Source organism: Siphateles boraxobius, unplaced genomic scaffold, assembly GCF_051911475.1.
Source record: "Siphateles boraxobius isolate OS27281-9 unplaced genomic scaffold, OSU_SipBor_1 12, whole genome shotgun sequence".
NCBI classification, from domain to species: domain Eukaryota; kingdom Metazoa; phylum Chordata; class Actinopteri; order Cypriniformes; family Leuciscidae; genus Siphateles; species Siphateles boraxobius.
In genome coordinates this window covers 33,936,852-33,963,476 of record NW_027508722.1, presented here as the reverse complement: position 1 = coordinate 33,963,476, position 26,625 = coordinate 33,936,852, and the positions used below count along the sequence as shown (strand labels likewise).

Here is a 26,625-nt window from a genome sequence, read left to right as displayed (position 1 = left end):
GAATGTTGACCCCACATAGAAAACTCACTTAATAATATATCAAAAAGATCTAAATATTTTTCACCTAGACAGCAATGAGATTAAAGGGAAAGCAAACAGCTATTTTACATTGTCAAAATATTACTGTTTTTACTGAATTTTTACTGTATTTTTAAAAAAAATCAAATAAATGCAGCCTTGGTGAGCAGATGTCGTCGTTGAAATGTCTTTCAAAAGAAATGTCTGGCAAAGACATTAAAAATGTACCAAATCCTAAGTTTTGAGTTGTAGTGAATATGTAAATACAGAGTTGATTTCAATTTATTTCTATATTTTTGCAGAACTATAAGCAATTAATCATTAGACAAAAGCAATAAAAATATCATGCATTTTGAAAAATTTTATAATTATAATAATAATAATGGTCATTATTATAATTATAATAATGATTATCTTTATTATGATAGCAATAATATTGACATTACCTTATTATTAGGAGTGTAACGATATTCGAACCGAACCGAAAAACCGCGATACAGAACTCACGATTCGAAATGCGATACTCTCATTGCGTACCAAACACGCCCCGCCCCCTGCTACCCTGGCCCCGCCCAGCCCGGCTCAATGGACCTCATGTCTTATGTGTACAGTACACAACGAATTCAGTTTTGTAGCCTAACCACCATTAACATCAAATAACAAGCTCCATGTTTTGTTACTTTTGATAATAAGCAAGGTGTAATATTTCAAATTCTGTCTATTTGATCACGAAATTCAAACAATAAATGGCGTTTTGACTCTCTTTCCTGTGGCGTGACAGATTGCTGTAGGCCTATAGGCTCCTCATTTCAAGCGGGTAAACGCGATCATCTCTTCCTCAGTTACAGAATGGACACCTGAAGGTATGTTGAAAGATACAGTACACTTACTGAAAGGCATCATAACTCGTGTAATCGCTCAATCAGTGTTTCAGCAGCGGAAAGACGTCAATAAGATGCATAGCTTGTCACTAGCATTATATTTACCTCAACAGCCAAGTGATTCAGTGTCCACAACTTTGGTTCCTATAAATGAACTCTTGCACTAAATAAATGCACTATGTTAGCCTATATATTATATTTTACTTAACCTGTAAAATGATATCTTGATTATTTAATGTATGTTTAAAATATCTTTCATGAAAATGACAACTGTAAATTATTATATTTCAATAACAAGTAAAAACACAAGTTAATGCAAAAACTGCCTTATGTTCAGTTTACATGTTTTCATACAATGTGTTGTGTGTTGATTATTATATCTAAAAAATAAATAGCATCTGAATTTAGGTTAAAAGTCTAGGCTACAACCTTTAATGTTATAGTAATGTGCGGCTCCCTATAGTTTACAGCATTAGCAGATTTTTTTTTAAATCCTTGTGAAACGTTTAATTGTAGCCTAATTGAATTAATTTAAAGACAAAGAAAATTTTTTCATTAAACCACTGTTTAAAAAAAAACCAAAAAAAGCAATTTTAGCTTTCTAAAACGAACCGAACCGAACCGAGACGTCAAAACCGCGGAAAAACCGAACCGTCAGTTTTGTGTATCGTTACACCCCTACTTATTATACAATATTATGTCATAACTAAAATGTAATCTCAATATAAATTTAATTAATTAATTATTTTTTCATAATCTGAGCTGCTTCAGCTACTAGCTGCTAAACATTTCACCCAAAAAATAAAAGAAAAATAGAAATTATTAAAAACGCAGCCTATTTTTACTTTTATTTAAAATTTACATCATGCAAATAATGTCATCATGCAGCACAAAGCTTCAAATATATATTTTCTTAATTTTATCTTTACATTCTACTGTGAATTATTACATGTAAAGGTTTTTTTTGTCAGATTCACTCCATGCAATATTCTTAATAACTTCTGTACACATCATCAGATTACTGCTAAATTCGGCTTAATAACTGATAATACAAAACGTCTAGACAAAAGAAAAATCCATATTGTCTGTTGGACTTATTAAATTAAAATAACCTCAGTCTTTGTATTTTAGAATTACTCCAGTACTCCAATATTAGAATTATTCCAGTTGACATGCGGACAAATGAACATTTGCAAACGTAGGAAAGAGCAGAAGAGGTGGAGGTTCTTGCAGAACACTAATCATTACACATTATGTTTTCAGTCGGCCAATAAAAGAAAATAACTCGTCAAAATCCGCTAATAAAAGGCAAGAGCATAATGCATATTATCAATGTAAGTGACAGCTATAGAAGGACTGACTATATGAATATAACACCAGTGTTGGGGGTAATTCGTTACAAAAGTAATGCATTACAGTAACATATTACTTTTTGCTGTAACGCAGTAGTGTAAGGCATTACTAAACAGTTTTCAGTAATATTTTACTCGGTACATGTTCAGTAAGGCTTGCGTTACAACAAACTTTTAGTTTTAATTGTAAAACAAACAAAAAACAAAAAAAAACAAAAAACAGGAAGACCTGGAGACATTAAGGAATGAAAAATGCAAGTAGGCTAAATTACCTGTTCGTGGTCAGTCAATAGCCGCGTGTGGTGTCCAAGTCTGTAATTAAAGACTAAATGGCAGCGTCTGATATATTTGTATAGCGATTTATTTTTTACAGGAGTGCCGTGAGGTATGATTTCGGCCTCTGTGCTCGCGCTGGCCAGAGGAAAAGCAGCTAATGGTGAAGATGGCATGAAGAAGACTATACATTCGCGAGAGGACGTATGGGCATTAGGCTATTCGTTCTGTGTTTTCTTTCTAAACAGTTAGGCTATGTTTATGTGGTATTTTTCATGTTTCATCACGCAATCATGTTTTTGATGCGGTGGTGACGCGTTCATGTAAGGGCGGCGGCGCTGCCGATAAAAAACCGAAAAGCTGTCACAAAGAACCGGCAAAAGCAATGATTATGAATATGTCAAATATAGCAAGGAGACATTTTAATTGTTTATTAATAAGGTCAAGATGAAGTTGACGATGCTGACTCGCGATCTTCGCAGTAGGCTATGCTAGTGGATGCACCCGAGAGAAATGCACATTTAATTTCATAAGCAGAGAGCAGTCTGTTTTCTTTCGTTTTGAATTGTTCTGTTTACAAGTAGACATATCAATATAGATATATTTTTTCAGGTCCGTCAATAGGCTACCTTATAAGCTGAGTTTCGGTTCATTTATGAGACGCGCTCCAGTTCACACGCTTAAATCCAGGCAATTGGTTGATGAAACATTGATTAAAATTAAGATACGATTAATACAAAACGAAAATCACTTTAAAGAAAGGCTTTGTGTGTGTAAGGTGTCTGTGAAAGTTTTAAAGCAGTCTTTTAGTGCCGCTTCAGAGCGGTCGCGTCCGTAACGGAGAACTGTCACGTCTGTAACATTGTTTTTTCCTCATAAATGGGTGATTCTGCAACTACGGGCACTTTTAAGTCCCAGCAGTGAAATTTTAGATTTATGTAAAAATTTGTCATTTGATGTTTCATAAATATATTCACAGTGCCATTACACACATTGACAAAAAATATAATTACTGATTAATGTGATTAAATATAATATTATGAAGCATTTATAGCTCAAAACACCATTTTTGTTAATGTCCCACACCTGTGGTCTCAATGTTGAGATACATAAAATAAGCTAATTTAATTACAATTTGACATTATTTCAAATGGAATTGTTTAATATACAGATTCATTTACAGTATCTTAAAATTCTTTGTAGTATTAATTGATAATTTTTATGATTTTTTTAACTAAATGTGCCTGTCCCACACTTTTGAGTCCTTACCGCAACAATGAAAAAAAGCTTTTGTTATGAAATTTTATCGAACACAAACAAGTCTAGTTTCTATTGAAACAGAAATTATCACTTGAGCACATTGCTGACAGGCTGGGCCACCACACTACCTCACTCACAAGATACCAAAAAAATAAGGTAAACATCATCTTTTCTGCTCTAGTATTTATTGTGCGTCCTTACCATTCAGCTTAATAATTGTGTATTTTTAACTACATTTTAAAAATAAATGTATATTACTGTTAAATTCATGTATATTAAGATGCTAAGAGTCAAAAATAATGTGGTAGGCCTTGCTAGCTGCCAATTAGCTAAAATATTAGGAAAAATGTCATTTCCGCAACATGTCTTTACCGCAGCAAATGTAGGTGTTGCGGTAAAGACCTTGTTGCGGTAGAGACAAATTCAAGGTTTACTGTATATTAAATTACAAATATTCTGTATATTATTAGTACTGAAGTATATATTAGTATATATATAAACATGCCATTCTAACCCTAGATTTTAACATCGTGTCCTTACCGACACAAGATGTCATTACCGCAGCACTGCTCTATTTTAAATTTTTTCACATTTTCATTTGCAAAAAAGTATTTTTACACTTAAGCTGAGATGATTAACACATTGAAATTGCAACATCTGTCATAAAAAGTTAAATATGTTATCTTCTGTGTGTATGGAAACAATTGACATCTAAGGTTACTGTACATTTTTTACATGGCATAGAAAAAAACATGAAATTCCCTATTTTGTATATAATTTTTTTATATCAGTATTTACAAAATTGCATCAAATTTGAAAAAGCTATTTAAATATATATATTTTTTTTATAGAAATTACTAAAGAAAAATTAAAAAAATTAACGTTATTGTAACGTTGCGGTAAGGACACTTTTTAAGAAGATGACCCGAAAAACATAAAAAATAAACATGTTCCAGATTAAAATCTTAACGACTACATTCTATTTTGTGTAAATTTTTATATGTATTACAGACTGTGATGGTTAAAATTTAAATTCATGGAGGTTGATTTTTTTAAAATTGGGATAGTCAAAAGTGCCCGTAGTTGCAGAATCACCCAAATGCGAACACGAAAAATTAAATAAAATAAATATTTTATGTTCTGTGCAGAGCCAACCCTTCTTCATCCGATTTGCGCAGTTTAATTCACAGAAAAAAAAAAAGAAAAAAAAAATCGTTGCCTCCTAAAAGTTAAAGTTTTTTTTTTGTCACGCATGATTGTCTATTTCCATAATATTAAATATAAAACGCATGTGTAGACTGATATTTTTCTAATGTCTGGACTCCTTTCAGGGAGGAGCCTATGGATAAACAGACATTTCAATATTTTGGTATTAATGCATTTTCTGAGAATTTATATTTCAAGTTTTGACTGCAAATGTCATGTCCATAAAGCTGGAATTCCCAAATTTTAAATAATTTATCATCAACTAGTTTTGTGGTGTAGGTCTACGTATTTTATAATGTTATGTTAACTTCAAATAATACTAATAGTAATTTAAAGATGTGGTAGCATTGGATCTGGACGGGAAGGATAACACTGGGAGTTGGAAGGCGTGTGTCGCGATTCTGCAGGTTCGTGGATCTGAGTGTCGCGATTTCGGTTTCATATCGCATATCGTTACAGCCCTAGTCATTTTAGAATGTTAACTTCTACTTCTGTATAGTTATTTTGGTGAAAGTAACTCAAAAGTAATACAGGAGTAATGTAACGCATTACAATTCTGAGACAGTAATATTGTAAGGTAATGAATTACTTTTAAATAACAGTAACAAGTAATATATAATGTATTACAGTTTGGAAGTAACTTGCACAACACTGTATAACACACACACAGCAGTGTGTTCTGCACTCGTGTTAGTCTTTGAAGACGATGATGCTGATTAGGAGACATTTAAGTATTTTTTAACACCTGGGTTGAAATAAATGGATGGAACTTTCCATTCATCAAAGAATCCTAAAAAATATAATCTATAACGGTTTCCACAAAAATATGAACTTTCAACATTGATAATAATCATAAATGATTCTTGAGCATCAAATCATCATATTATACTGATTTCTGAAGGATCATGTGACACTGAAGACTGGAGTAATGATGCTGAAAATTCAGCTTCGATCACAGGAATAAATTACACTTTACTATATATTCACAGAAAATTGTTATTTTAAATTGGAATAATATTTCACTATTTCTACTGTTTTTATTGTATTTTTAATCAAAAAGATACTGCCTTAGTGAGGGTAAAGGCATTATCATATATTTAATATTTTAGCACAATAAGTAAATAATCACTAGGCCATAGCGTTAAAACATTATATGCAATATGAAGAATATAATAATTATTACAAATTAACCATTTATCGGTGTACTAACAAATTATGTACACTCAAAAAAATTATCTGTTGAACCAACTTAATTAAATTAAGGAAAGGTTTTCCACGAAATTGAATTATATTTATCCAACACAATCAAATTTGTTCGAAATGATTTGTTGTAATCTTGCTGTATGAACTTAAATTAATTTGGTCAAGACTACTAAAATAATTGTGTCATTCCTACTAGATAGAATTTTATCAAGTTACCCAGATTTAATTTTTGTCCTGTCTAAAATCATCAACATTATAATTTTAGTTAGTTTGACTCTATAGTTTCTTCCAATGATATTAGCAACTAGCATTCGATTTAATTAGAACAACTTTTCGCATAGTAATATTAGATATGACTTAGGCAGGGATGCAAGTGAGGTTTAATGCATATGGAGTGTTTACTGAGTTCCCACATCCTAAACACAGTCGTCACTCTTCTGCATAATGGTAACCAAAAAATTCAAAAACATTACATAAAGTCCTCTAAGTTTCTAACATAACTGAACATTAAATACTAACATCAACTAACAACATCTTTCCGTTTACTGAAAAACACATAAAATAACATTTTAATCCCTAAATTTACCCTCATAATGCAGTCCCTTGCAAAGCATGCTGGGAGCTACAGATCCACTGCCAAGTTAGTAGTTCTCACACAAATTAATTAAGTAAACTTCAGTTTTAAATATATTAGATTGATTGAACACAATTAAATTAAGTTGTGACAAAATATTAAACAATCGTGTTACTTTTGCTTATTTTAATTAATTAAATTTAACAAGAGGCAAAATTTATTTTTTTGAGTGTAGAAATTAGTAAAGAAGTATCAGTCAAACTTCTTACTATACTGTAAAAAGTAATTTTTTCAAACTGGATTATGTTTTACAAGAAAATACTATTTCAGTCATTCTACTTCAAAAATGCAACATTTAATTCAATGTGTTATGCGCTAGTCGTTTCTAGTGACTAGCAATTTCTGAGTGATTTTTTTCCCTCCGTTTTAATTTCTTCACAAGATTGACTCATTTCTCAACAAGAGAAGATATCAGCAGCGGTACTTGATCTATAGATCCATGTGCTTCACTACAAATCAATCATGCCGTTTCCAATTTACGGGATTCCACCTTGACCACCGGCTCACTTTGATTAGAAGCTTAAAGTCACTTACGCTTTCCTCTTTAACCTTCTCCATAGGGCAGGTGGGAAGCTGCAGAGGAGACAGCGGCCCCTGGCCTGAGACCCCGTTCTGGTCCATGGCTACGAAGAGTTTGCCGTTGATGTTGAGGCTTGGGAAGAAGAACTGGGAGCTGTGACTGCATGTGCTTTGAGCGCTGGTTCGTCTCCGGCTCCAGGGAAGCGCCAGTGAACCGCCTCGACTGTCCGAATCTCCGTGATTGCTAAACTCGTCGTCGGCGAAATCCACCTCTGAATCTTTGTTCGGCGGCCGGAAGTTGAAGACGCTGACCTGACTTTCCCGTCTGGCCCTCAACGATAAAGTGCGGACCAGCAAAGAATGTGTTTGCTAGAAAGAAAGAAAGAAATTTTAGGCTTGTCAGCAACATGATGGTGACAGAATTCTAGTTTTTTGTGGGAATTATTATTATTGTATTATATTATTGTAAATCCACCTTCATCCCCTCTATAGTGTCCAGCTTGGCTGATTTGTCGTCCCCCGTCATCCCTTCTGACATCGGCCTCGAGCTTTTCCTCCGGTCCAGATTTCCTTTGCCTTGCGAGGAGAACGGCGACACGTCAGCGGTCAAGATGGACTCGGTTTCTTGTGCTTTCTGAGCGACCTGAGAGACACCGGACCAAAAGCTGTAGCTATAGTCCCAATATAGCTTTCATTTCTTATTGCTTAAATCAAGGATTCGCAAACTTTATGGTCAGCCGAACCCTTTATGCCGGTTTTAGACTACACAATATCATTCCAAAAATTTGCACAATCCATTTGTCGCCTTTTTCGCCTTTGTCGCCATTGGGTTTTGGCTTGCTTAGTTGGAGACATTTAATTTATATTTAACAATATTATTACAACATTATTTTCCTGTTATCTCTGTAAAGCTGCTTTGAAACAGTCTATTGTAAAAAGTGCTATATAAATAATGGTGACTTGACTTGACGTAGGGTGTCGTCATTAACTTTTTTGCGGCTAGTGGTTTTCTAAACTTACTAGCCACTCAGCGTTTTCACTGGCCACAATTTTGATATCGATACCATGGGAAAAAATGCCATATAGATATTTTTAATACTATCTCATAATTTGAAAGCAGATTTATTAGGCTCCTGTCAATTTAAGACCTGATGCACGGACCCAATATACTGATACACGTGAGTTTTCTTTCTCAACTGTTTACGTTTACTTAAAGCATAACTGACTGTGTTTACGTGAATACTCGCCAAGACCGGCATTTTGACATTATTTTGTGTGTTTGACTGTTTACGCGCAATAAGCATCGAAAAAAAATAACTCAATTTAGTACTGAGAGGCGGTTTTGTTCGCACACATTTTGGGTGTAAAATTATGCAATGCTGAAATATGAATACGCTCCATATACGAATATGGAGAAATGAAAGAAAGATGATGATATTGGTGCTGTTACAATTCTTTATTTTTTGGGGGCTTTAGTACAAAACACTGCTTCGGTAGCCATTGTTTGTTTACGCCCTTGTTTCCAAGTTCCGCCTTCTCGATGACATCACGCACGTCGTTAAAGACGGCAAGCGATGATTGGTCGAGAAGCAACATGTAGTCTGAAATGTGAGTCAAAATAGCATATTCTGACTATCGTAACAGACAAAAATATTGTGTAACCTGAACCCAGCATTAGACGTAAAACATATACATAAATATTTTAATAATTTAAAAACATTGTCATGCTCACGTTTCTCTGATGTTGGTTGATGATCACATGCCATGCAAGTAAACAGATACAATATTTAGTCTTTATTTAAAAAAAAGGGCTGCAGATTATATTTTGCAATTATTCTGTCATATTGCGATTTGAACTGTGATATGATAAACATTTCCCTTTATTGCTGGACTTAAAAGTGGACTCTAGAATTCACACCGGTGGTTTTAAGAATTTTGAATTTAACCTAAAAATGTTAAATCAAAGATTATTAATTGTTATTATTAACATTAGTAGTTGTAGTAGTAGTCTCACTTCTAATTATGAAGACTGAAATGCAATACTGAAGTAAAGTACAATTTTACCGTAAAATAAAAATTAATAATCAAATTAAATTTTCATTTTACACTACAAGTTACACTTGGGAAGTGATATCAGTCTATATCATGATTTCAGTTTTATTTTGATTGCTTGTGCAGCCCCTTTTATTGTTATTTAATTAATTATTAGCATTCCATCATCTCATGAACCCTCGTTTGGGATGTGAATGGAGAAATGAACAGCTGATTTGAATGGTGACCCCGACGTACCTGCTGTTCCTTCTTCAGCTGTTCCATGGCGAGCTGAAACTCCTGCTCTTTCTGCAAGGCTTCAGCGATCGTGGCCTGGTTCTGCTCCTCGTACGCCATGGCCACCACAGCCAGGATCAGATTCACCAGGTAAAAGGAGCCCAGGAAGATCACCACCACAAAAAACACCATGTACGCTTTTCCCGCGGAGCGCAGAGTCTGTGCATCACAGAAATGGCATCGAATCACAGTGGCTGCAATAATTCGCAAATTGCTTTATCATTTGTTGTTGTAGATGTGCAATATCTTTACACAAGATTGTAATTAGATGCATTGGTCAGAGTGATAAATCAATCATTTTGAGATAATCTGCATTGGCCAAAAACAAACTCAATTACCAAAATCTGCCAAAAGTGTATGGAGGAAAATAGATAAATAAAATTTACCATGCAAAAAATGTTGATGCCAAAATGAGTATATATATTTACTACTAAATATATATTTACTACTAGTTCAAAAGTTTTTAATGTTTTTGAAAGAGTCTCCTCTGCTCACCAAGGCTGCATTGATTTGATTAAAAATATAGTAAAATGTCATTTTTTTTAAATATTATTACAAATTAAGAGAAATATGTTTTACTATATATATGTTAAAATTTAATTTATTCCTGTGATCAAAGCTGATTTTCAGCATCAATACTCCAGTCTTCAGTGTCACATGATCCTTCAGAAATCAGTATAATGTGATGATTTGATGCTCAAGAAACATTTATGATTATTATCAATGTTGAAAACAGTGCATAGTGAAAACATAGTTGAAAACAGTTCCACAGCTTTGTGGAAACTGATGCATTTTATTTTTCAGGATTCTTTAATAGAATTTTTGAATATAATATTTGAAATCGTTTGGACCATTATAAATGTCTTTACTGCCTTTTGATCAATTTAATGCGTCCTTAAATAAAAAAATGTAAATTTTTTTCAATACTTTTGAAAGGTAGTGTAAATGCATCTCAACTGCTTTATGTAAATTAGAGGAAAAATCAGGAACTTATGGCAGATGTTGAACAACCTGTACATTAAACCGCATTCAACTGATGACTGAATGTCACATAATGAGAGAGAACAGGAAGAATACTGACATGATGATAGAGGTTTTCCCAGTAATCTTGTGTCATGAGTCTGAAAAGCGAGAGGAAAGCCCATCCAAAGGTGTCAAAGCTGGTGTAGCCGTAGTTTGGGTTTCGTCCAGTCTTCATACATTCAAAACCATCTGGACATTTGCTGCAGAAAAGAGAAATAACTAGTTCTTAAAGAGGCCATGTTTCAAAGTGATGTTGTTTTGGTCTCTAATAGAGCAGGTTTTCCTGCTTGAATGTTGATTATTTTCCTCATATTCTCCATTGTTGCGGCTCCTCTCTTCCCAGTCTGTCAGTAACGCTCTGTTTACTTCCTGTCTCTATAAAGCCACTCCTTCTGAAAAGCACACTGTGCTCTGATTGGTCGGCCTGATCAGTGTGTTGTGATTGGTCGAGCGCTTCGAGTGTGTTTGGGAAATGTCCCGCCCCTTACCATAACGGCCAGTTTAACACACTACTAACTAACTCAACCAGGCCCCGCCCCTTTATTCTGCGTATGAATTATTATAATGAGGAATATTGTGACGTGTTCGTTCCCGGAAGAAACTCAAGATACAATGGAGGCGTTTCAGGAGTTCAGAAACAGACACTGATATAGAGAATAACTGGAGCTTTTTCATGATCAAACAGCAACATTACACACTGAAGAAAGATAAACACGGAAAAAAGCATAACAGGTCATCTTTAATTGCATCAAATTGTTTATAATTACTTCATCAGGGTTATTAAATTCTGCATTATGCTGGTCAGACAAGTAATTTGGTAAGGTCAATTTGTAAAGAAAGACTACACGCCTGCGCACATATATATTCAAACGCGCATATCTATAGACTAAACATGTAGTATGCATGTGCACACCATCACCGTTTTCACAGATTCACATTTTTTAAGTTTACACAAGTATTTTTTACCAACCGCAATTAGATTTTATAATCAGTGTTATATAAGATGATACATACAGATGATTAGTCGTATATAATCATAATCATAAGGCTTTGAAAAAAATGATATTTGAGAACAAGACGTTGTTGTTGTGTATGTTGTTTGTTGTTGTTGTTGTTTATTTATTCATTGTATTTTTGTGCTGTTGTGACATATACATTTCTCAAAACTTGCACCTTGGAACCCATTTCAAAGTTTGTGTTCTCGAGCCTCCAAACAGTGTTGTGTGCAAAAAACTGAACGGCCAGAACACATTAAAAGTTTCCTGTTTTCTGTTAGAACAGTGTTCGTTAAGTTTATAACTAATGATCTTTGCAACAGAAGTGAATCAATCAAAACTAACTTTATCTGGACAATAACTTTATTCTAGAGCTGCTGTAAAGCCAAAACAATCTCTGTTACTTTAAATTCCTATTATCACTGTAAAGCTGCTTAGAAACAATCTATATTGTTAAAAGCGCTGTATAAATGAAGGAGACTTGACTATAAACTCAAACTGAGACGTGATGTCTTTAACATAGGCACCAAAGGTGAGCGATCTTTGAACACTTTGTCTATGACTAATATTAATAGACAATATTAGTGAGAGGCTGGTGGCGCCAGTGGTTGGAGTCTGTGCCCGTCTTTACCAGTCTCGCTCCCTTCAGGCCGGCGGCGACTGGCTCTCAGCGGCTGGCATGCTGGAAGTGTGAGGGTGCGGGTGACGGGCGCTATCGCACTCACACACCTCGCCGTGTCCCTGAAGGACGTGCTAATGGACGGGCCCCACTTCATTTCGATTTGGACAGGGGCCCTCGGACCCCAGACACACACTGATATCAACCGTGGTTTCCTTTCTCGTGTGGCACACGGTGCCAGAACGTGCTCTGCGACACACACGACTATTTACAGCAAACTTCATCAGAAAAAAATAACTGATAGACAACTGATGGTTCAGTTATCAAAAAGAAAACAAGAGTATTAAGTAAATATTATTTATTATTTAATCAGTATTTTTGTCCATATTTGATCATTATTATTTTATTGTAGTTTTAAAATCAACAAAAAAAGTAAAGGAATAAATGAGAGTTATTGATTATATAGTTTTTATTGACAATAAAAAATAAGATGAAAAGTTTTTATTAATATTTGTTCTGTATTATTTCATAATGATTAAAATGAACAATAAATAATAGAAACGTTTTATCAATATTTGATCATTATTATTTTATCATAGCTTTAAAATCAACATTTAATCAGGATTTTGTCTTGTTTTCCAAAAAAAGCTAAGGAATAAATTAGTTCAATTGTGAAATTTATTTATTTATTGATAATATACATACAGTTTTATAAAAAAAAAACTAGAAAAACTTTTTTTAAATTAATAATTAATCCGTATTATTTCATCATGTTTTTGAATGGTTTTAAAGACATATAATAAGTATTTTTGTCTTATTTTCCAGTAGAAAAAAAGTGATAACTAAATTAACATTTTTTAAATCGTTATGATTTGTCTACCAGTTTAAGATGGCAAGTTAGGGTTAGGCAAGTTTGTATCATCTAATGTCATCAGTACTTTTCTTGTATAACTATCTAAACATCCTTAAAACAAGATCAATTTACTTGAAAATCAACATTGTGCAAGATGCCAATACTTATTTTCTTGTTTTAATCATAAATCTTAATAACTTTATAAATTTTACAGGGAAACGAGAGCAGAATCTGCTGTTCTTGTAATCGGCTCCATCACTGATCATCTATATTACTGTAATCGGCTGCATCACTGATCATCTATATTACTGTAATCGGCTCCATCACTGATCATCTATATTACTGTAATCGACTCCATCTATATTACTGTAATTGGCTCCATCACTGATCATCTATATTACTGTAATCGGCTCCATCACTGATCATCTATATTACTGTAATTGACTCCATCACTGATCATCTATATTACTGTAATCGGCTCCATCCCTGATCATCTATATTACTGTAATCGGCTCAATCACTGATCATCTATATTACTGTAATCTGCTCCATCACTGATCATCTATATTACTGTAATCGGCTCCATCACTGATCATCTATATTACTGTAATCGACTCCATCACTGATCATCTATATTACTGTAATCGGCTCCATCACTGATCATCTAATATTGTTATAATCGGCTCCATCACTGATCATCTATATGGTTATAATCGGCTCCATCACTGATCATCAATATTACTGTAATCGGCTCCATCACTGATCATCTATATTACTGTAATTGGCTCCATCACTGATCATCTATATTACTGTAATCGACTCCATCACTGATCATCTATATTACTGTCACTGATCATCTATATTACTGTAATTGACTCCATCACTGATCATCTATATTACTGTAATCGGCTCCATCACTGATCATCTATATTACTGTAATCGACTCCATCACTGATCATCTATATTACTGTAATCAGCTCCATCACTGATCATCTATATTGTTGTAATCAGCTCCATCACTGATCATCTATATTGCTGATCATCTATATTACTGTAATCGGCTCCATCACTGATCATCTACATTACTGTAATCGGCTCCATCACTGATCATCTATATTACTGTAATCGGCTCCATCACTGATCATCTATATTACTGTAATAAGCTCCATCACTGATCATCTATATTACTGTAATCGGCTCCATCACTGATCATCTAATATTGTTATAATCGGCTCCATCACTAATCATCTATATTGTTATAATCGGCTCCATCACTGATCATCTATATTACTGTAATCGGCTCCATACTGATCATCTATATTACTGTAATTGGCTCCATCACTGATCATCTATATTACTGTAATCAGCTCCATCACTGATCATCTATATTACTGTAATTGACTCCATCACTGATCATCTATGTTACTGTAATTGGCTCCATCACTGATCATCTATATTACTGTAATCGGCTCCATCACTGATCATCTATATTACTGTAATTGGCTCCATCACTGATCATCTATATTACTGTAATCGGCTCCATCACTGATCATCTATATTACTGTAATCGACTCAATCACTGATCACCTATTTTACTGTAATCGGCTCCATCGCTGATCATCTATATTACTGTAATCGGCTCCATAACAGATCATCTATATTACTGTAATCGACTCCATCACTGATCATCTATATTACTGTCACTGATCATCTATATTACTGTAATCGGCTCCATCACTGATCATCTATATTGCTGTAATCGACTCCATAACTGATCATCTATATTACTGTAATCGACTCCATCACTGATCATCTATATTACTGTCACTGATCATCTATATTACTGTAATCGGCTCCATCACTGATCATCTATATTGCTGTAATCGACTCCATCACTGATCATCTATATTGCTGTAATCGACTCCATCACTGATCATCTATATTACTGTAATCGACTCCATCACTGATCATCTATATCACTGTAATCGACTCCATCACTGATCATCTATATTACTGTAATCGGCTCCATCACTGATCATCTATATTACTGTAATCGGCTCCATCACTGATCATCTATATTACTGTAATCGACTCCATCACTGATCATCTATATTACTGTCACTGATCATCTATATTACTGTAATTGACTCCATCACTGATCATCTATATTACTGTAATCGACTCCATCACTGATCATCTATATTACTGTAATCGGCTCCATCACTGATCATCTATATTACTGTAATCGACTCCATCACTGATCATCTATATCACTGTAATCGACTCCATCACTGATCATCTATATTACTGTAATCGGCTCCATCACTGATCATCTATATTACTGTAATCGGCTCCATCACTGATCATCTATATTACTGTAATTGACTCCATCACTGATCATCAATATTGCTATAATCGACTCGATCACTGATCATCTATATTACTGTAATCGACTCCATCACTGATCATCTATATTGCTGTAATCGACTCCATCACTGATCATCAATATTGCTGTAATTGACTCCATCACTGATCATCTATATTACTGTAATCGACTCCATCACTGATCATCTATATTACTGTCACTGATCATCTATATTACTGTAATCGGCTCCATCACTGATCATCTATATTGCTGTAATCGACTCCATCACTGATCATCTATATTGCTGTAATCGACTCCATCACTGATCATCTATATTACTGTAATCGACTCCATCACTGATCATCTATATCACTGTAATCGACTCCATCACTGATCATCTATATTACTGTAATCGGCTCCATCACTGATCATCTATATTACTGTAATCGGCTCCATCACTGATCATCTATATTACTGTAATCGACTCCATCACTGATCATCTATATTACTGTCACTGATCATCTATATTACTGTAATTGACTCCATCACTGATCATCTATATTACTGTAATCGACTCCATCACTGATCATCTATATTACTGTAATCGGCTCCATCACTGATCATCTATATTACTGTAATCGACTCCATCACTGATCATCTATATCACTGTAATCGACTCCATCACTGATCATCTATATTACTGTAATCGGCTCCATCACTGATCATCTATATTACTGTAATCGGCTCCATCACTGATCATCTTTATTACTGTAATTGACTCCATCACTGATCATCAATATTGCTATAATCGACTCGATCACTGATCATCTATATTACTGTAATCGACTCCATCACTGATCATCTATATTGCTGTAATCGACTCCATCACTGATCATCAATATTGCTGTAATTGACTCCATCACTGATCATCTATATTACTGTAATCGACTCCATCACTGATCATCTATATTACTGTAATCGACTCCATCATAGATCATCTATATTACTGTAATCAGCTCCATCACTGATCATCTATATTACTGTAATCGGCTCCATCACTGATCATCTATATTGTTGTAATGGGCTCCATCACTGATCATCTATATTACTGTAATCAACTCCATCAAATCATATATTATTGTAGTGGTTCTGATCATATATTGTTGTAGTGGTTCTGATTATCTATATTGCTCTAGTGGTTCTGCTGCTGTCATTGAGTTCCAGCACAGTGTCACTTGGAGAATTTGTCAGAAAAGCCCCTCTCAGCACACTGGCAGCTGGGATCGCATTGCCGGGACACAAAGCATTTTAACATGGTCTATTTCGGGCGCTAGAGAGTCCCTCTGCCCTGTTAGGGTCCCGAGAAAGACGTGGCCGGGGCCGATGGACTTTGGGAATTTGTGTTGGTGCCGTGCGTGTAAACCAATATGAAGACCTGTGTGTTGTTTCTGTATCACTGCCCTATTTGAATAACTGTTATGTTGTTATGAGCCAAGATGTACTCAAGGTTACTTCCTTTGGGAGTCTGATCTCTGAATGCTTCTGCCGGGATCATGTGGCGGATCTGATCAACCGGATTGAGACGGGCAAGATTAAACGTATCACTATAACAGAATACAGTAACAAAAAGACAAAGATAGCTCGGATGATGAGACACTGATGCTTTATTGTATAAAGATGATGCTGAGATATTTTAGGAAAAGTAATATAGATGATCAGGGCTTGTGATTGGTTGATGCCAGGAGAAAAAAAGACACAGTTGGACTTTTGGAATAGATTTGACATGATGATCTCTAAATAAACTGTTTTCTGATGTAAATTACATATTTTTAGATGTTTTTTTATATAACCATATAAATAAATAAATACAAATGTGTGTAATTTTTTTCCATATATTATAATATATTAATATTATAATATATAGTGTTATATAATATTCATATATATATATATATATATATATATATATATATATATATATATCATTATATTATGATTAATATTATAATATATAACATTATATAATATTAATATTATTTATTGTATTTATTTTTTAGTTGTTTGCCTTTTGGATATGGATATAATCTTCTCTATGTGCCCATAAATTGGAATGATGTAAAAATTACACATGATTTTTTTTCATGATGATATTGCTGGAAATATAAAAGCAAGCAAAATCGGTAATATCAAAATGATTTGAATGTACTTCTTATTTGGCTGTTAAACTTCCTAGAGACACTGTAAATGTTAATGGTTGACAAAAAAATGCATTTTAAGAGCATCATCAAATATATATATATATATATTGAATATTGTCATAAGGCTGAAAATATTGATATACAATGTTTTTTTGCAATATTATCCCGCCCTTACCAGATACCAGGACCAACTAAGAAAATTCCCTGTTTTTCTAAACTTTTCTTTCGACAAATTGCCCATCCGAAACCCAGTCCTCTTCTCACAGTGTGATCGGCAGAGAGCGAGGGAATAACACACACTTCAACAGAGCGAGAGAGACGAGGTGAAACGAGGTGAACGCTTTTAAAACGCCGTCAGCCTTCAACTCAGGTTTCCGTCCAGGTTCACAAGGTGACCAGAGAGCTGTGCTGCTCACTAACAATGGCTAAAATAAGACCGCTGGATTAATTGACTTAATTGATCCCCGAGGGAAATAAACGAACAAGAGAAACAAACTCACTGACATGAAGAACAGCAGCTTCGAATAAAGCCATGTGCCGTACGACCTACACATGGAGATATTAATCATATTGATAACAAGATCGTCTCTTCCAGAGCAAAAACACATGTGCTTCTCTCAAACATTACTGTATATAGGCCATATTTGTTGTATTTATTAATAGGTGAAAAAGACGTACTATTAAATGTATTAAAAATGTACTTGAATATGTTTTTATTAAAATACAAATGTACTATAATGCATGTTTAATAGATTTAGCAGTACGTCTTTTTCACCTGGGTACACTACAATAAACTATATACTATATATATATATATAGAGAGAGAGAGAGAGAGAGAGAGAGAGAGAGAGAGAGAGAGAAAGAGAGAGAGAGAGAGAGAGAGAGAGAGAGAGAGACACAAGTGTAAGTAAAATGAGATGCAGATGATGCTGCAAATTAACGTTTTTGTCGACTAACAAATCTGCCCATTAAAAAAGCATTAAGCTGTTGATCTGTTAGATTTGGTTGAATATTTCTGCGCTATTTTGAGTGAACTTTTAGCTCCATGTAAATGACCTCTCAGTAAGTATCATTAAGGTCATTTATAGTGCTGTTAATATACAGCCTAATCACAGTTTATTAATAGACTCCTGTTTTAATACATATCCAACAACACCCTATAATTAATACGACACACAAGACGGCGTTTCAATCGAGATGTTTGGAGTTCCAAGAAAATCACTGAGTGATAAAATCAAGTGTTTGTGAGTGAAGATGAAGGTCAATGATTACATGATACTAAATATTTATACACCACCATTAGCAGACAGCGAGCATATTATATAACACTGACTGAGACCGTTTATCAGTTTTACATTACTAACAATAGACACTAATGCTATGTATTATCAGAGATTATATCACTACATTTGTGCATGATGTGATAGTCGCTCAGCTGTTTTCAAAACAGAAAACTCAGTTTGTGTGTCACATTGTTTGTGCTGATGTTCAAACTCTTTTCTCTAATAGGAAGCACTAGGAAATCTGTGTCTGAATATGCCTATTATACAGTAGGCATAAAACAATATGTGAGACGAATATATGTCCATATTCACACAGACAGAAGGTCCCCGGATGACCTACGACCTCCTGAAGTGTACATATGATGGACACTTTAATATCTACTTTGAATATCATTTATACCACACACAATCATACTATGCCGAACGGTCGCAGAGTAAGTTTTAAAGCAAATGTAGTACCAAATGTACAGTTCGTTCAGATGGTTTATGTAGATCAACTAGTTCAAAACTGAATCAATACTTCAAATTCTCCACACGGATCAATTACAACTGTAACGTCTTCTTTCGTGAACAGCTGCACATTTTCTTATAAGTATTTTTGTCTTATTTTCCAGTACAAATATCTAAACTGTCTTAAGTCAAATCAAGCTAAATTACTTGAGTTATTAAGTCTGGGGGGAAAAAATATAAAAATTAACCAGATTTATGCTTAAAACAATAACAAATATCTGCCAATGGGGTCAGAAAAATTAAACTTGCTTTCCTTTGAATCAACTTTATTTTTGCAAAAAAAAAATCCCCTTCTTGTTTTAGGCTTAACATCACTTCATTTTAAAATATAAAAATAATAATAATAATAATAAGAGCCAGAAACTGTATCTTGATTTAAGAATTTTTAGATATATGTTCCGGGGGAAAAAAAATACTGAGTAAAAAATTCTTAAAATATTAGTTGTATTTAGTCCCAAGAATACTTTTTTGTTTGTTTGTTTTGTAGAAAGACTTCAGATAATAGTGGATTCATGTATTGTGGGATGGCAGTGGTGTTGATGGGCAAGCCATATAATGCCAGAATAAAGAATAATAATGGCTGAATACAAACTAAAGAATAACGATACAACAATAATGGAGAACACGAAACCTTTCATTCACGAAAGGTTCGTTGAGTGAGAACAATAGAAGATATCATGAATCGAGCCGTTCTCCTCGCAAGACATTAGACAATAGACTGCAAATGGGTGTTTAAAGGGCAATAAAATATTTTATTAGCATCTTATCATCTTTCTCTAAAAACTCACCTGACATGATCTTAAAAAATGTTTTATAAAATTCATAGTTTTAGAGATTTCATCCACAGATCTGAAATGAAGCATGACCACACGTGTGGCTTCAGGCTTCAGTTTAATAGTGGTTACAGTATAAGTTGTTACACTACATTCACATAATATTTTTATACATTTAAAAATTATATTCTTAATATTTTAGTTTTGGGGTAAAATGTTTGTTAATAAGCTAATTTTAGCAAGTAACTGCTTCTCTTAATGATTACACTGCAAAAAATACTTTTCTTATTTACTATGTTTGTCTTGTTTCCAGTCCAGATATCAAACATTTCTTAAATCAAGATGCATTTACTAAAGTAGTAAAATTACATAAGATATTATGTCTTGTTTTCTGGGGAAATAAATCAAAATGAAATGAGTTTTTGCTTAAAACAAGCTAAATTATCTGCCAATGGCGTGAAAAAAATAACCTTGTTTCTATTTAAATTAACATTATTTTTCGCACCCCATTGGCAGATAATTTAGATTTTTTTAAGCAAAAACTCACTTAATTTTGATTAGTTCCCCCCGAACACAACACATCATATCTTATGGCATTTTACTCATCTAGTAAATGGTCCTTGATTTAAGAATTGTTAGATATTTGGACTGGAAACAAGAAACAATACTGAGTAAGAAAAGCATTTTTGCAGTGTTTTTAACTCTTTATAGCGCGAACGAGCTTCTGAACGCTGATGAATCTTCTTTAGGAGCTTCTGTGTTTGACTCGTAAAGCGCAGTGTGTTTAACAGGCCTGTATTACACCTATAGACAAACACTTCTCCGTTTCCAAGGGCTGTTTTATCACACGTGGACACGCGTTTGTTTGAGGCCTTTATCACTACGGAAGACAGACGGATTTGTCCTTTGTCTGTTTCTGGCTTCGGCCAGATGTTACAATCAACATCTACAGGCCTCGTCGTAATTCACACCAACGGCCCATTAGGCAGCGAGACCTTCACATCCGCGGCCCAATAACTCAAGGAGAACAACACACACTTTCCATGACATCCTCCACTGCAAAAATGCTCTGGATTTTGAAATCTCATGTTATCGATTAGCACTCGCTTTTAAGATAATGTTTTATCCATTTGAGTCTCGCAGCTGCCGGCGACAGACGACTAACTTTCCAGACGCGGAGACAGAACATGTTGCAGAGTCTCGAAACATCGGATCCCACAGAATCCGATGTGAAATCCTAGAAGCATCCGAGGGATAACGATTCACTGACTTTATAATGACTTCAAAGTCCATTAATGTCTGGCTATTATTTTTCTTTTTATTCCTCCTCTCAAAGTTAAATGGAACAAAACAATAGCAGTTTAATTCATATTTTTTACTTTTTTATTATTATTATTAGTGGTTTTTAACCCTTTAAAGTCTGACATATGAAATAATTGAAATAATGAAAATAATGAAATAATACGTTTATTGAACCTTTAGTTTTTTAAAAAAAATCAAAACCCAATAGCATATGCTTTTTATGTTTTGTGTTATATTTCGTCAAGCTTTTATGGCTCGTATAGTGAGAATATGGAGGAATATTCAGAGGCCCAAACTAAGCAAAAATATGCAATTTGATGCAGATGCTGATATTTATACGAACAAAAGGATGAAATTCTGTAAATCAGTGAGATCTTTATAACTGATATAAAATCATTTAAATATCAGTCGTCTCTGCCAATAATGTCTTAGCAAGACAATATTTAAATGTTCTGTTTATTATCAAATCTCAGTAATTTTAAAACATTTAATGCAATGCAACACAATGATGATTGAACTAATAAACTTCCTCAAACGCCTGATGATCATATTTCAGACTTTTTTCAGATAATCAAGCAAACCAAAGTTGCTTCAGTCCAGTCGAAATATTACTAACAATATCAAAGTTATTATTATGTTTACTTGATAAAAATCGAATTTCCCAGCTGAAAGACATGAGCTGAAGGTGGACGTTTGTATAAGTGCACTAAAAGGCCTTTTACTTGCTAAAAAAGTCAAATATCAACCCAGATACCCGCAATATTGCTGAGTTTTGAACAGACAACGACTCGTTTTCTTCAGAAACAGGCACTGAGTGTGAGAGACCGAATTCTCATCGAGTTCTTGAGGTTCCCGTGGGGAGCGTTTATGTAAGTAGAGATATGACCATGAGCACATACTGTACAAACCCCTCAAGAGAAGACGCTTTAATGCGGTAATGTACGGCCAGATGCCATACACTCTCACACACTCATATACAGTTAGCAAACACATGCGCTGACATTCCTCTAGTCACACTAGCATGGTGTCCGTCATAGTGGGATTACTATATTTATTCAGTACTGTGTAGAAGGATATACAGATTCTTCCTTTATACATTTCATTTTAACTACACAATAAAAATTATTTTCCGAAGTTGTAAATTAACAACTGTTTTTACAATAGTTTCTGCTTCAGTTTCTGCTTCTTTGTGATTGTTTGTGAAATTTACTAGCAATTACTGAGTGAGAAAAACCTTTTCTTCAGTGTCCTTGTATTATGTTCGAATTCTGGGGACGATTTGGATTCAATACAAGTCCCGAAAAATCACGTTAAAACAACAGTAAACCTTTTATTATTAAATAATTCTCACACCTTACAGCAAAAATAAACATGAGATACAATTATTTTTAAAACGTCTCGGTTACGTATGTAACCCTCGTTCCCTGAGTACAGGGAACGGAGACGTGTCGTCGGGGGAGTTCCCTGACGAATTGGGATCACGCTAGGGAGCCAACCGTCTTCGAGAGAATTAAAAACGAGCCAATGGACATTGGCATGCAAGATTTGCATTCCGCGACCCGCCCACCAGCGCGGGTATAAAAGGCGGAAGTAAACATTGCGCAATGCTTTTCGCTGAGGAGCCGAACAGTGTCCAGTCCTCCGCGAAGGTACAGCAACATGGCGAAGGGACGACACGTCTCCGTTCCCTGTACTCAGGGAACGAGGGTTACATACGTAACCGAGACGTTCCCTTTCGTCCTGGGAACTCCGACGTGTCGTCGGGGGAGTTCCCTGACGAATTGGGATCCCTAATAAAACGCCATGGTGCTGGCCCCTTCCAGCGCCCGGCAAAGCTACCCTGCAGCAGTTTCTTGAAATAAGTTGCGGGAGCTAGCACGGGAAACACACTGCTGTTCCGCGAGACCCGCACAGTGGATATTGGATAACACTGGGAAAGCGTTCCCTCAAGGGAGGAGGGAACGCTGCGGAAGCCCCAGCCTGACTGAGGAAGGCCAGGAATACACATATGTACTAGCCCGAAGGAATAGTGAAACATATGGCAGTCCCTGAGGTAGTCCCAATCCAAGGGAAGTGGGAGCGTACTCAACAGGGACGACGAACGAGTCCGTCAAGGGGAAGACACGGCTGAACTGCACGTGGCCTGATGGGTCACAATTAGAAACCACTGGAGCACCCAGTCTACTAGCAGCTCCTACCTAGAGGTAGCAGACCTGGTGCCGGGCGCTCCGCCACGCCCAGCACCGGAGGGGTGAAGGAGGAACTCACGAGGCTCACCAACGTAGGGCGCCATACGGAGCAAAGAACGCACGTATCCGCTGATTGAGGCGGAGTGGCGTAGCAAGCCGACACAACCTATTCCCTCGACCCACTGGCCGCAGCCAGAACTCGGGAGGAAGCAGGTTCCACACGAAGGCTATAGAACCTAGCGAACGTGTTAGGTGTCGCCCAGCCCGCAGCTCTACAGATGTCTGTCAGCGAGGCGCCTTGAGCCAAAGCCCAGGAAGCGGCAACACCTCTAGTGGAGTGAGCGCGCAGCCTGGGAGGACAAGGCTCACCCAGAGACTCATATGCTCGGGTGATAGCATCCACTAACCAGTGGGCTAACCTCTGCTTGGAGACGGCCTTCCCCTTCTGCCGGCCTCCGTAACAGACAAAGAGCTGATCTGAGGTTCTGAAGCTTTGCGTTCTGTCAACATAAACCCGCAGGGCACGGACGGGACAGAGAAAAGCCAGGGCTGGGTCCGCCTCCTCCTGGGGCAGAGCTTGCAGGTTCACTACCTGGTCCACGAAGGGAGTGGTAGGAACCTTGGGCACATATCCGAGCCGGGGTCTCAACACAATGTGAGAAAGGCCCGGCCCAAACTCTAGGCACGATTCGTCGACCGAAAAAGCCTGCAGATCCCCGACCCTCTTGAAAGAGGCCAATGCCAACAGGAGCGCCGTCTTAATGGACAGGATATTAAGCTCTACCGTCAGTAAAGGCTCAAAGGGGGGACTTTGAAGTGCTCTAAGTACCAGAGCAAGGTCCCAAGAGGGTACAGGGTGCGAAACACGAGGTGGATTTAACCTCCTGGCACCCTTAAGGAATCTGATGACCAGGTCGTGCTTCCCTAGGGACTTACCTTCCACTGCATCGTGATGCGCGGCTACCGCTGCGACATACACTTTGAGGGTGGAGGGGGACAGCCTCCGCTCCAACCCATCCTGCAGGAAGGAAAGCACGACACCGATCGGGCAAGTCCGGGGGTCCTCCTGACGGGAGGAACACCAATCGACGAACAGGTTCCACTTCAACGCGTAGAGGCGCCTCGTCGAGGGGGCTCTAGCGGAAGTGATGGTGTCTACCACAGCCTGTGGTAGACCACCTAGAACCTCCGCGTCCCGTCCAGGGACCAGACATGGAGTTTCCAGAGGTCTGGACGCGGGTGCCATAGAGTGCCCCGTCTCTGAGAAAGAAGGTCCTTCCTCAAAGGAATCGGCCAAGGAGGGGCTGTCGCGAGGAGCAAGAGTTCGGTGAACCAAGTCCTGGTGGGCCAATACGGCGCCACAAGAAGGACCTGCTCCTCGTCCTCCCTGACCTTGCACAGAGTCTGTGCCAGAAGGCTCACTGGGGGAAACGCATACTTGCGCAGGTCCCGGGGCCAGCTGTGAGCCAGGGCGTCCGTGCCGAGGGTCCCCTCGGACAGGGAGTAAAACCACTGGCAATGGGTCGTGTCCGGAGAAGCAAACAGGTCCACCTGTGCGACTCCGAAGACACTCCAAATCAGCTGGACCGACTGGGGATGGAGTCGCCACTCTCCTGGCAGGGGAGGCAACCGTGAGAGCTCGTCTGCCACACGGTTGAGCTCCCCTGGAATGTGAATGGCACGAAGCGACCTCAGATGCTTCTGACTCCATAGGAGGAGGTGGGAGGCGAGTCGCGACAAACGACGGGAGCGTAGACCACCTTGATGGTTGATGTACGCAACGGTCGCAGTGCTGTCCGTACGGACCAGTACGTGCTTGTGTCTGAGAACCCCTCTGAGGCGACGCAAGGCTAAGCGTACTGCTTGCAACTCTAGGCAGTTGATATGCCAATGCAGTTGAGGCCCCGTCCACAGACCTGAAACTGCATGCCCGTTGTACGTGGCCCCCCACCCGGTGGCAGAGGCATCTGTGAAAACCACAGCATGCCTGGAAACCTGGACTAAGGGCACTCCGGCCCGTAGAAACACAGGATCCGACCACGGGGAGAAGGTTCGGCGGCAGTGCGGGGTCACTTTGACCCGGAACGTGCCGCTGTGCCACGCCCACCTCGGGACTCGATCGTGAAGCCAGCGCTGAAGCGGTCTCATATGTAACAGGCCGAGCGGCGTTACTGCGGCTGCGGCTGCCATATGCCCCAGGAGCCTCTGAAATTGTTTCAGTGGAACCGCTGTCCTGCCTCGAAAAGACCTGAGGCAGGTGAGCACTGACTGGACGCGTTCCTCTGTGAGGCACGCAGTCCGGGCGACCGAGTCCAGCTCCATACCGAGATAAGAGATCCTCTGCACGGGGCAGAGTTTGCTCTTGTCCCGGTTGACCTGAAGCCCCAACCGGCTGAGGTGCCGAAGCACCATGTCCCTGTGATCGCACAAAACATCTCGCGAGTGAGCTAAAATTAGCCAGTCGTCGAGGTAGTTGAGGATGCGAACGCCTTGTTCTCTCATGGGAACAATGGCCGCCTCCGCGACTTTCGTGAAGACGCGGGGTGACAGGGCCAGCCCGAAGGGTAGGACTTTGTACTGATACGCCCGACCCTCGAAAGCAAACCGAAGAAACGGTCTGTGTCGAGGAAGAATCGAGACGTGAAAGTATGCGTCCTTCAGGTCGATCGCTGCAAACCAATCCTGGGGACGGATGCATTCGAAAATGCGTTTCTGCGTGAGCATCTTGAACGGGAGTTTGTGCAGGGCCCGATTCAAGACTCGCAGGTCCAGGATTGGTCGTAACCCACCGCCTTTCTTGGGTACAATGAAGTAGGGGCTGTAAAACCCGGACCTCATCTC

The 26,625-nt window shown here is 37.4% G+C and overlaps 1 protein-coding gene across 1 annotated transcript in view; it reads right to left on the bottom strand.

Annotated features, from left to right (window-relative positions):
- scn5lab (sodium channel, voltage gated, type V-like, alpha b) overlaps positions 1-26,625 on the bottom strand; it is a 202,059-nt gene that overhangs the window by 101,861 nt on the left and 73,573 nt on the right. Inside the window, exons 9-12 of the mRNA XM_077219213.1 lie at positions 10,756-10,897; positions 9,636-9,833; positions 7,822-7,989; positions 7,362-7,715 (exon numbers count right to left, since the gene is read on the bottom strand). Coding sequence (XP_077075328.1) covers positions 7,362-7,715; positions 7,822-7,989; positions 9,636-9,833; positions 10,756-10,897 — 862 coding nt within the window. The remainder of the gene's footprint in view (positions 1-7,361; positions 7,716-7,821; positions 7,990-9,635; positions 9,834-10,755; positions 10,898-26,625) is intronic.